Consider the following 12,356-nt stretch of genomic DNA (forward strand, 5'->3'; position numbering starts at 1 on the left):
AAAAAAAAAAGCAGGGTTTTGTTAAGAAGCATATTCTTCCATATTGTTAATTTTTGTAAAAGAGACTAATTCTTCTCAGTTGTTGAAAACAACCAGTCCAAATTCCCTGTCTACATTTCTTCTGTAATTAAGAGAGGGAGGGAGAGAGAGAGATGCAGACCTTTAGGGTGCATTTTCATCCCAGGTGGTTTAGGATGAGGCAGATTGCTTTGGGAAGCTTCATAGAATCATGGAGTCATAGAAAGGGTTGGGTTGGAAGGGACTTTGAAGATCACCTATTTCCAAACCCCCTGCCATGGGCAGGGACACCTCCCACCAGACCAGGCTGCCCAAAGCCCCATCCAGCCTGGCCTTGAACACCTCCAGGGATAAAGCTTCCAGCCTCTCGGTTTGTTAGCAGGAGCATAGGTCTAAGTACGCACAAAGTATTTACTTTTCGGGCAGCTCAAGTTATAGGAGGTGACTCCCACTGAACATTTCATTTAACGTCACTCTGAGGGCTGTGACTTAAACATTGTGGTTTATATTTCTTCTACAACTCTTATTCATGTGTTAGCATAGCTGTTACAGCCTTGCTGCCTGTACAAACAACCATTTCGTGAATCCCATTAAGCTCTTGGCTTCTGTGCTTACCACGCACATGTGAATTCAATAAGTTAATTGTACTGTTCAGAATTTAAGTGTTTACTTTTTTCTATTTGCTTGTGAAACTGCTCAGATTAATTAGATGTCACCTTCTTTGTGCATGAGGAGGCAGAAATAGAGCCCATTTTATTAATCTTTGTTTCAAGTCAAATAATAAATAACTTTTGTGCCTGTCTCTGATAACTTCTGTGAGAGTCATGTTCTCTTCTGCCAACATCTTATGCCGGGACTATGCTACGAAATAAAGCGTGACAAGCCTGAAGAGTACAACAGATTTATATAATAGCTTTGTAATATTGTTCCTGTTATTTTCCACACTGTTTCTTTGGTATGCAAACAAGGTGTTTGCTGATTTGATCACTGATACTCACTGAACGAATGTTTTCATAGTGACACCAAGTCTATGGAGAGGAGGTCTGGGTTTTGTTTTGCTTTTCCTGCATTGATAACAGGTCACTCTGACCGTAGCAGTGAGTTGTCCAAATTAATCCCTTTTCTGTGCATTGCTTTGCATTTATCAGCATCTAATTGTATCTGTTCCTGATGCCAAATCACTAGTAGTTCCCACACATGGGGCAGTAGTTGAGGCTGAAATCTACTCACTGTCCAACCGGGAGAACCATGGAATAATCGAGGCAAAATTTCAGCCTTACTGAAGAGACGTTATGATATATGGGAAATATAAGGGATATATAGGGGAAAGAATGTCAAAAACAACCTGCTAGAGGACTGCCAGGTTAACTCCTAAAGAGAACTAGGTAATGTCTTGGGTTTGATTTGTCTCCTGTCTTGGAGGAAGCTCAGCACAGTTCTGATTTCCTTTCAATCAGACATTTATCTTAATAACATATATTTGGGAAGACTACATTCATTCTGCATTTTGACGGCTTCACCCCCTCTGAGACCTTCTGCTGTCCTGAGCTACCGTGGATAAGGAAACTTCTGGATTTGACTCAAAACTTCAATTACCTTAAGCCCTCTTCTCCCTTGGATACCATTTTTTTTAAGTGGTTTCAAACCAAGAGAGGGTGCTTGACTGCACAACGTGCCATAGTTTTGCTGTGATTTACTGGGTCTTCGATGCTTAAAAAGCATGTTGGGCCACTTTGCTGAGAGCACGAATTAGAGTAGCTGTGTTAGCAGCCAGCGTGTTCAGGTTCACGGAGGGCTGAGAGATTTTAAGGAGGAACACCTTGTCTGTGTTCATAGTGGAATTCACCTATTGTAACCAAAATACTCCCATGCAATTCCAAAGGAGATCTTAAGATGAAACATTGATGTTTTGTTTACACCATCTTTCACCATTCATATCTGCCTTCGGTTCTGATATTTCATTCCTACAGGACTGCACAGCCGTTATCTTTCCCACATCCCATATGCCCAAAATCATATATAAAGATATTTAGCTCAAATACCATGCATGCAAAACATTCCACGCTGTGGGTACAAGGTGACGTTTGGTGTGTCATTAACACGCCGTGGTGTTCAATTACAATACAGCGGATTTATTTTTACACAGCCTTCTTCATAGAAAGTATGGAAAATTGCTTTGCGGTGAGTCATCTGTCAGCTAAAGAACTAAAAGTCTTGTAGCGATATTTAAAGAGAGAAAGTGGCTCAGAGCTGACAGAGTTCAAGACAGAAAAAGAAACAGAAATGAAAGAGAGGGCCTCCGACTCCGGAGAAAATAGAGGCAAAGACTGGAGGGGGAGGAGTGATGAGGAAGCCAAGCACGCCGAGGATGTCAGAGGCAGTTCAGGACACTGCAGAGCATTTGGAAACAGGAGATGGGCTACAGGTGTCTGCTGCATGACTCCGGCGTTGGGCAGGAAAAGATCCTTGACCCCGAGAGAATGGCATAAAACCAGGTGAAAAAGCCCACTGGGCTCAGCACATTGCGAGGAATTTAGAAACATGCAGGTTGAGGGAAGGATAAATGGCTGAACTTTCTGCAGCAAGGCACTGGAGGAACACTGGCTTTCAGGGCTCCATGATTAAATGTGTGAGGATTTTGTTAGACTATGGAAGAGGGGATTTCAGTTAATTAGACAGGAAATTATTATAGGCATAAATACAGATTTCAGCAGCAGTGCAGTCAAAGGCAAGATGGATTCTGGCAACCTTCCCTTGCTAGTGCCAGGAAGGCTTACATTCACAGGAGAGTGTGTGTGGGAGCAAGTCAGTTCAGGGTCAGAGATGACTTCAGAGTTCTGGCTTTGTGCACGGTGATAAGATCTGAACAGAGAAACATGAAAGCTGTCTTGGAGAGCAAGAGGGACTTCCTTCCCTTGACATTTGAGCCTTTTGAAGAATTAGCTCGTAAGGAAATGAGAATGTAGCAAGGGAATGGCAGAACCAAGACAGGCTGCTAAAGAGATCAGAGATTGCTTGCCAAGGTCACTGGTGCCCTGCGTGCTTTACCTGTAAAGCTGATGGCCAAAGCTGAGCTAGCAGGAAGGTATCCCAAAGGAAAATGATGTTTAAGGAGGAGAAAGAAGAAGAGTCAGAAATAGAAGACTGGTGTTTTTAAGGCATGGTACTACCATGGAAGGATGCATCAGTCTTTTGTTGTGAATTACTTGCATTCTTGCCTTCTTGGTCAAGTCTACCAACTGGTTGTGTGGACCTCCTGGGGGAGCTCCTCGTCCCATGTCCCCCAGCGTGCCCATATTGGTTTTTGCCTTGGTAATCCTTTTGACCTCACTCTCTGTGTAGAACCACAGTATCTGCCTTAAGAAAGTAAATGTGATGTAAAGTATATAGCACAAAGGACAGTACAGTCTTTTTTGAAAGCAGAAGGGAAAAGAACTTTTCTTACTCTCTGCATTCACGAAAGTTGGCTTTGACATTGTAGCACTGAAAGGCATTCTAATCATAAAAGTAAGGTTAGAGCCACTCAGACGTCCCAGAGTTTGAAGCGAGTAATATTTCATTGTATGCAGTTCCAAAATGCTTATTACAGATCTTCTTATTTACAACTATCATTTCTTTTTTGAATCTGCAGAGGAGTATCAAGGACAAACCAAGAGAAAACGCATTCGAAGGAAGAAACAAAAGAACAGTTTGCAAAACTCTAATAATCTACATGGAGAACAAACAGAATCCGGAATGCAAGAGACTCTTGTTCAAGATAATTTACAGCTGCAGCAGATAGACAGCCCCAAAATAAGCAAAAACAAAAAGAGGAAAATGAAAAAGAAGCGACAGAAAGAAAAAATGAGAGCAGCTGGCTTGCTAACAAAAAATACTGGTGTGGATTTTACATATCAGCCTGACAAAAACAACAGAGAAGGAGCAGCAGACTTAAAAGACATAGATGAAAAGGCAGATAGCATCCTGGATTTCTTGCAGGCAACACAACAAATTTATTTTGCTGACAGTATGTATCATTTTCTCCTTTTTTTTTTTTTTTTGTAAGTATTACCACGTTGAGGAAAATAGATGTGTGGTTCTTATTTCTGTAGAATGGGCCAAATCTACCAGAGAATTATCTTTTGAATTCGTAAGAGATGCAGATGCTTAGCATTTGTCCCATGTTCTGGTGTGTACATGAAAGCATCCACATCAATGTAGAAAACTGTGGTCCTAATCTCTTTGTTTCTCTGTCTTTGAAAACGCACATAATATTCCTTTCTCATTTTTAAAACATCCCAGTGTGCTTGGGTAAGTGTAGTGGTTAAAATGGACCAAATTCTTCTTTTCTCTGAAAGCAAACATCCAGAAGGGTTACTTCCTTTCAAAAGGCTTCAAATGAGGGCAATAATTGCTATTCTAAACTACTGTCATGCTTGCTATCTCTGAACCAACCTACTTTTTGAAAAGCTCTTCTTCCCAGGGGGAGATTTATTTGTAATGTATAATGAAATCTAGGCAGACCGCATCCAAGAGGAAAGAGGAAGATACTGTTGGCATTGGGAAAGGGTATTGGCATAAAGTACTTGTGAATGAGATGAATGTCATCTAATGTTCAATGCACATTACATAGCACTTTAAATAGGATTACATGGATATTTTCCCTAATGGCCTATTGAATACTCATTCTGGACACTAAAATCAGGGAAATTCATATTGTTGTAGCTAAATATGTTTCTTCTGTTGCCCTCCAAAACAGCTGTTTGTATGGTGCTTATGTCATAATGCCTTCCAGAAATAATGATGTTTTAATGATAATTAAAACAGATAAAATTATCTGTACGTATACCAGCTTATGTTGGTATCATCTGGAATTAAATATTCTATCTTAAAGGCAAGATGCAGTGTTCTTTAGTTGTTCAGCTCAGAACATAGCTTTAAAATGATAACTGCCTTGTAAAACTGGAAAAAAAAACAGTGAAAATATTTTCAAAGTGCATGGCCTTGACTGTCTTTGTGGAGCTACATGAAGATTAAACAGCTTACCTACCTGTATGAGTCCATCTTCAGTCTGAGCTGTCAGCCCCTACTCCCATAAAATTCATCTCTAGACTACAGAATTACTTTAAAAACCCTCTTAGGGTGACATCAGAGTTTTCATTTTTTTTCTTAAGATTTATATACAGAATTTTCTATGCTTACTGTTACAATATTTCCGCTGTGTCAGGTCTTCATACGCTGTCTAGCATTTGAAAGCCACCCTACTTTCTGGCTAATGTACTTCCATCACCAGAAACAAGGATCTCACTACTTCAGCGTATGGCTAAGTAAATGTAAACTACACTGCTTTTTACATTTGCAGTATTGGAACTCCGGAGTAACCGAGTAAAATTGTAAACTCATTTAACCATTCTGTTGTTAACACATGGTCCAGAACAGAAAACTGGTCAGTTGTCCGCAGCTGTGTGACATGTAGAATGTTAACAAAAAATATTTAGCTGCCCGGCTTCCTAGGACATCGAGTTCAGGTTTTAGCAGTGGTAGACAGACTGCCTAGCCCCGGTGTCAAACCTGCAGATCAGAAGGTTGGGCCATCTGCTGGTAAGATCTCACATCCTTAAATCTGTGTGACTAACTTTCTTGTTAGGCAAGTCCTAGTTTAAATATAGCTCTGGCATCATGCTGTTTGCCTTTTCTAGTTGAGTGACTTTAACACTCCCCCCTTTTTTTTTTTTTGGACAAAATTGGAAGCCATTGCTTTTAGCAGGGTTTTCAAGTGGTCACATTGGATTATACTTCTTGTACTTATGTCAGAAAGCTGAATCAGGAAAAATCTATTCTTATCGCTTGGTTTGCTGGTAAATAAATAAATAAATAAATAAAATTATAAGATTATAACTTAAAAGGGAGTCTGGTTAAAGAGACTTTCCATTGTTACCAGAATGGGAGAATTAATTTATGCTTTAGCACCGTAGAAACAAAGTGTGTCCTTCTCTGCTGTGTCGCATGCTGTAATATCCACTTGTTAAATAAAAACATTAAAGTACAGTAACAAGGTAATTGGATGCCTCCAGAAGTGCTTTGCAGTAGTTCCACACAATTGTTTCCTGCCTCCACAGGTGTGCATTTTTGTAATATGTACTGTATAAGAAGGAAAGTCTTTTGTCTACAGTACAGTCTCTTCGTCGTACCAAATTTAGATTCCTCTTGCATTCGTGTCATGATGAATTCTATTGTCCTTTTTACTTTTTGAATTTATTTTCCCCTCTTATTATTGTTTAAATAATTAATGAAAAATTGTACACACTGCTTTTTAGTACCTGATGTTTGATTGTAAGTTATACTAAAAAGGAAGATACTATTTTTGAAAATTCTCCGTACTTGTTGAATGTTTTTAATGTGGTTTCCCATCGTTTTCCAGATAAATCAGAATGCACGGATTCCGCTGTAAATTCAGCAACTACCCAAGAACTTTTACAACATCTTGAATCTCGCAACATATCTTCCTCAGATGTGACCCGTCTACATCAGCTGAAATCCCTTGTATTGCTACAGGATATTGACAGACTGAAGGATGCTTTGAAACAATTCCAAGAACATTCCATGATGCCTCCTGGTATGTACCGTTCAGACATGATCATTCACTGATGTTCTTTTTTGTGTGGATTAAAATTCAGATTTGTCAGAGGTTTTTGTATAGGGAAGCTGTAAATAATTGTATAGTGGTAAATATGTGCTTATACAAGATTTGAAACCATATTTCCCCCAGAAAAAATAATAATAACCAAACAAGAAACAGGGCATTACAAGTACAGAAACTTCATTTTCTTCAATGACTGCGGAGTACAAGATGATTAAGGTTCTTAAAACACTTTTTTTTAAAATCTGAATTATTTTAATATTTAGTCATGTTTAAAGCATATTTTAATATGCTGTCTTTATAATCTTTTTAAATCATTGAAATTAACATGTTTATCTTGGAGTTTTCAGTCATCCAGTTTAGGATGTGTTTTACATGCATATGAATCAGTAAAGCCCATTATTTCATTTCGTTTTGGTTACCTACCTGGCTTCTTCAACATACAGATTTTTCTTGCTAATTTTGCTTTACTGATTTGTTATTATTTAAATATAAATGTCAGTTTTAAGTTGCTAAAACCACTGTTGATTATGTAAAAAAGCAAAGTCTCTATAATAAATAATAATGTCATTCATAAAAAGAAAAAATATTATGTTACTAAACCATTTCATCCCTGAGGCCCAAGTCTGATTGAACTCATGTTCCTTTTGTTCTCTATTATATCCCCTGTAATTTTAGTAAGATTTCTTCTTGGACAGTTAATAGTTCCTCAAGTGATTGTGAGATGAGCATGTAGCCCATACAAGGTCCATAATAATTCATTTTTGAAGCAGTTGCTATTTAAATGCTCATTCATACTTGTCATTAGTACATTTGTTGGTGGCATCAGCCAAATCTACAAGATGTGCTGAATTTTCTTGCCTCCCAAGGAATTTAATCAGAGTTGAGAGCACTTGCTATGGCACAAGAGAATCTCAACCATTTCAGATCATCCTCTAAGTTCTTTTAAAAGTAATGACTCAAATGGTAGTAGCGTCGTAACAGAGTAAATAAGATCATAGCTATCAGATGCTTAGCAATAACATTCAGAGAAGAGACTGCTGTTCACAACATCGTTAAATAATTTACAACATGATAGTGGCCAAAGATCACAGTCAAGATTGAAGCCTACTGTATGCTGTGTTTTGTTATAATACAGAAAAGATAAATAGATAATTCCTGCCTGCAGAGCTCATAGCTGATAAATTTTGAAAAGGACACTTTTGTAGAGTTAAATGTGGATTCTTTAAGATGTAAAAAAGTTTTATAGATTCTGATAGATACGAAGTATGCAGGTATGCTTGGAACAAAATCTTTCTTGCATTCAACCATCAATTTCAAGCCTAGATTCTATGATCTTAATTCTTATCAGATAGTCCCACTGGATTTAATACACATTTGCAAACTATGCAGGACTCAGCAATAATAGTGGTAGTGGTAATTGGCCCTTTATTAAATGACCTAATTCAGCTTCTATTGATTAAATCAAAGTGGAGCCATTGAAGTGACCACAGTCATGATATTTCTTACAGGCCTTATCCAAATTCTACTGAATACAGCAGGAAATCTGTTGGTTTTGCCGCCTTTAGGCAAGCTGCTGTTTCCTTTTATATACCAGAAATGTCAAATTGAAGAGAGAAGAGAAAACAGAAACAAATTAGAAACAAATCCATGCAACTACCCTGATTTTCAGGTGGATGTTTTTGTCACTTGAAAAAGCAGAAAACAATTTTCTGAGTGATTTTTTTAAATTCATTTATGTTTCTGCTGGTATAGCCTGAAACTGTTTACTCTTCCTGTTGATTTTTTTCCTAGTAACTGTTGTCACTCCAGGCTCTAATCTAATCTCATGCCAGGTTCACAGTGGTGTAACTTAGTTGATTTGATATTCATGAGGTGCAACAATGTGAGAAGAAAATATATTGTTATGAATTATTAAAGGATAATTGAACACCTGCTAGATATTAATTTAGCTCAGCAGAGTTTAACAATACATTCTGTTTGTAACAGAAGAATTTCAGTGAATGAGAATATAATGCTATGAAATTTTACCTTGAATTAGCCTTTTAATTATACGTTTATTTTTACTATCTTTGTCTCAATAATAGGTCGTCTTGCCCAGTTTCTAAAATTTTAGATTTCATTCCCAGCGAGCAGGTGATAGTCAGTTATAAAAACTTGTTGTCTCAGCAAATTCAAGTTCTTTTAATAGAAATGCAGAGTAGGACTGTTTATGAAGATAAAAGTGTACACTACATCATAGCAATCTTTTTTTTTTTTTAAGATTGTATGATTTTCTTGCCTTTTTTTCTGGTTTTGACTATTTTTACTGGGACATGATGTCCTAGAAGGAAAGGTTCTTCCTTCTTAACATAATGAAAAGAAAACAATTTTTCTTAATTTTCGCAGGGTGTATTATTTTTACAAAATGAACCTATTTTATTTCCTGTAGTTCAAGAAGCAGTATGTTAATCCTTTTTCTGTAGCTATGATTCTACTTAAGGTGCCAGCATCAAAGAAGGAATATGGGTGCTATGTTTTGTCCAGTTTTGAATTTACTTCAAGGAAAGAAAGAGTAGGAAAAAACCGTGAGAAGGTATCTGTCTTTCTCATATAAATAAACATTCCCCATTAGTAAACTACAAAGTAAACATACCATTATATAACTTTTTTTTTTTTTTTCACTGGTTCTACCAAATTCTATTTAGCAAGGTAATGCCTACTGGTGGCAGCCTTGCTTTTCTGAGTTACTTTTCAGAGTACTTTTCACTGCTTTAGAGTAAGGCTATGGACTGCCCGAGGTCTTCAGAAGGCTGCAAGTTGTAAAACCACTGCATCAAGAGCATGCTTTGGAACTTCCTTCACACGTCCTAGCACGTTATCCAGATTTGGAAACATGGTTCAGCCAAAAGAAGAAAGCAACAATGAAATAAAATAAAAGTTTCTGTTTTATCTTCAGCTCTTAGATCTCACTATTTGCCATGTCAAAGAAAGGTATAAGAAGGTTGGTGGTGGGTCGGAAAACTTCTTCAGGAAGAGTAAATTGCTAAAGAGGTTGAAACAGAGAGATGATCAACAGTTATGTATTATCTTTAGCCCTTCATCGAAGGGAAAAAACATACTTGAAAAGAGCAAGAATCTCTATGATTAAGAGAACTGGTTGATCTGGCTAGACATCACCTGTTAAATGGGAGACTGCAGAGCATCTGAATAGTTACCTTGTACTTAACTTCAGTGATCATGCAAAATTGATGATGGTCAACAAATTTTGTTTGCAAACGGTTAGCTAAAGTTTTGTTGTTCTCAGGTTTTAAACAAGGAACAATGTCCTATTGCTATTTCCATTTATTTTGTAGTCCTTGATGAAAAACACATAGCTCCACCTACAGTCTTCTCTAAATGCAGGGAACAGAAAGCTTAACAAGTCTAACAGACACACATTTCTAGTGATGGGAGCTTTGCTGGTCTGTCAGAAACCGGGTGGCCAGATGCCTTCATGATCCTGCACACTGCAGTGGGCAAAAGCAAAGAGCTGTACCTGGAATTAATGCCCATTTGCTGGTTGGAAACGATAGCTTTGAAATGAGGGCTACTTAATTCTCATTTCACGTGAATTATTAAAGCATAGGTGATCACCTAATTTTAAAAAATATGTCATTAGCTCCTAATTTATGAACTCATTCGGTTTCTACTCATCTTCATTCCATTATCTACTAACATTTTCCCTTTGTTGGTTAGTATCAGGTCTCAAATATACTCTTCCTGTGTTGCCTAGGAAATTATCACTCACCAATGAGCTAGAAGCTTCTTTTAACTGTAATTTTTTGGAGATTTGTCCTTTATATATGTCTCCTTTGGGGGGGGGGGGGGGGGGGGGGGGGGGCTACATTTCACAAACCAGAAGTAATAGAATTACTGTGCACCAATACGGATACACAGAAGCCCTAAAATGATTAAATTTAACTTTTTTTTTTTTAAATGAGCTTTCAAAGAAAAGGAAATTAAACTGAAAGTTATATTAGCATAACATTATAGAATCATCTTAAATGTGATATTATGTGATAAGTACCATAGAAATTCTTATCATTAAAAATAAATAAAGTTAAATAGATAAACCTTGAATTAAGACTGCAATGTGGGGGCTTTAATACAGCTGTCTAGACGTGATTTAATACAAGAAGACTTATTCTCAACCGCGACTGCTAGGTGCTACTGTAATGTAAATAATAATGTGTGAAATTACACTCCAGAAAGAAAGAAATGGAGAAGATTGGACTCTTTTAGCCTTACCCATAGGATCATATCATTTAAATATTTTTTTCTGAATTAATGAACCATAATAAATGAAGCATTCAAAAATAAAGAACCAAAATTGTATCTCATACAAATAACTGACCTCTTACAAGAAAATGCACCTGTTTAGGAATTCATATATATTAGCCTTCAAGCTCCAATGTCTGTATTGTTTTTATAGAAATGCTGATATCAAATGGAAACAGATGTTCACATAACTGTTTTTCTTTAACGTTCAAAAATGTTATTGAGATATTTCAGGATAAACATTTTTTCTTTGTTTCAGATCATACCAAGACAGTCATTACTCTGTTTCACTACTGGATTACAGATATCCTTCCTGTGAGGAACAGGAAATAAAGCCTTGCCTGTGTCCATATGTGCAGGGTTAAAATTTAATATACAAGCTCTTAACCAAGTAGCAATTATTCAGGAAGAACAGTGTCAATATACGTTCTACACCTTCAGGTAATTTAATATTTTTCATTGTTACTAACTCCAGAAGACAATAAAGAGGGTACAACTACATATGATTTTTGTTCTTGGTCAAGAATTATATATATGCTGTATGGCCTGAATATTCAGCTGGATGAGTATGTATATTTCACTTTGGGATATGGGCCTTAATGATTAAGTTTGTATCAAGTATTTTGTTTAAGAGGTATAGTAATTTTTATGTGTATTAATTGATAGTTCCTTTCTGGAAGTTTTATATCTTGACTTTTCTTGTTTATGTGTAATATATATCTGTCTACCTGAAACATAGAAATATTGTATTTTTATATGTATTTTTATATTTATTAAATTGAAGCAAAAATGCATCTGAGGACTGTATTTTTGCTGAATAAACTGATAAATTATGGAAGTCGATAAATTTCTACACCTACATCATGTAGGAATTATACAGGAACTTTAATGGCATTTTCAGAACAATTCAATTGTGTTACAATTTTGTGGGCTTCACTGACTGCAGAACTACAGAACTGGGCTCTCTTACTGATTACTGTGCAGTCCTTCTGCACCTGCGTTTAACTTTGTGTAGATGATATAATAAGTAATATCCATGGCATAGTTGTAAAATGATTTTGAATCCTGAAAAAAAGTGCTTTGTAAGCGAAGGACTCTTCTCTCAGCTGAGTCATTCACCTGATAGGTGATACAGGAGAAGCCGTTTCATGTCACAATGTGTTAGTTTCCTCATCAGTACGATGGGGGCAACATATTTATCTCTGCCAACATGTGCTTGGAGATATATTACTGGCAAGTAGTGTATAAATATTGCATGTTTTTTGTTTTGAATTTTTATTATATTGCCTGGTATATCCTATTGCAATGCAGTGTTTTAGTGATACTCATATATACAACCATACCTCATTCTTGTTAGTTGAAAAAAAAAAAAAGAAGGCTCATGCCAAAGGATAGCAGGTGCAGAAAAAATGGTGTTATG

At 36.8% G+C, this 12,356-nt stretch overlaps 1 protein-coding gene across 5 annotated transcripts in view; it reads left to right on the plus strand.

The window, feature by feature from the left end:
- The window catches only part of ERICH1 (glutamate rich 1), a 98,262-nt gene that overhangs the window by 59,697 nt on the left and 26,209 nt on the right, over nt 1–12,356 (plus strand). For 3 of the 5 annotated variants that reach the window (XR_010830579.1, XR_010830581.1, XR_010830580.1), the window contains exons 5-7: nt 3,650–4,024; nt 6,419–6,613; nt 11,196–11,377. Coding sequence is in view for 2 of the 5 variants with exons in the window: in XM_066994836.1 (XP_066850937.1) it covers nt 3,650–4,024; nt 6,419–6,613; nt 11,196–11,269 (644 nt within the window). In the remaining 3 variants the exon portion in view is untranslated. Of the gene's footprint in view, nt 1–3,649; nt 4,025–6,418; nt 6,614–11,195; nt 11,739–12,356 lie in introns of those variants that run through there. The other 2 variants (XM_066994836.1, XM_048055024.2) reach the window with 1 other exon arrangement.

The sequence above is a fragment of the Anser cygnoides genome, chromosome 3 (genome assembly GCF_040182565.1).
Source record: "Anser cygnoides isolate HZ-2024a breed goose chromosome 3, Taihu_goose_T2T_genome, whole genome shotgun sequence".
NCBI lineage: Eukaryota > Metazoa > Chordata > Aves > Anseriformes > Anatidae > Anser > Anser cygnoides.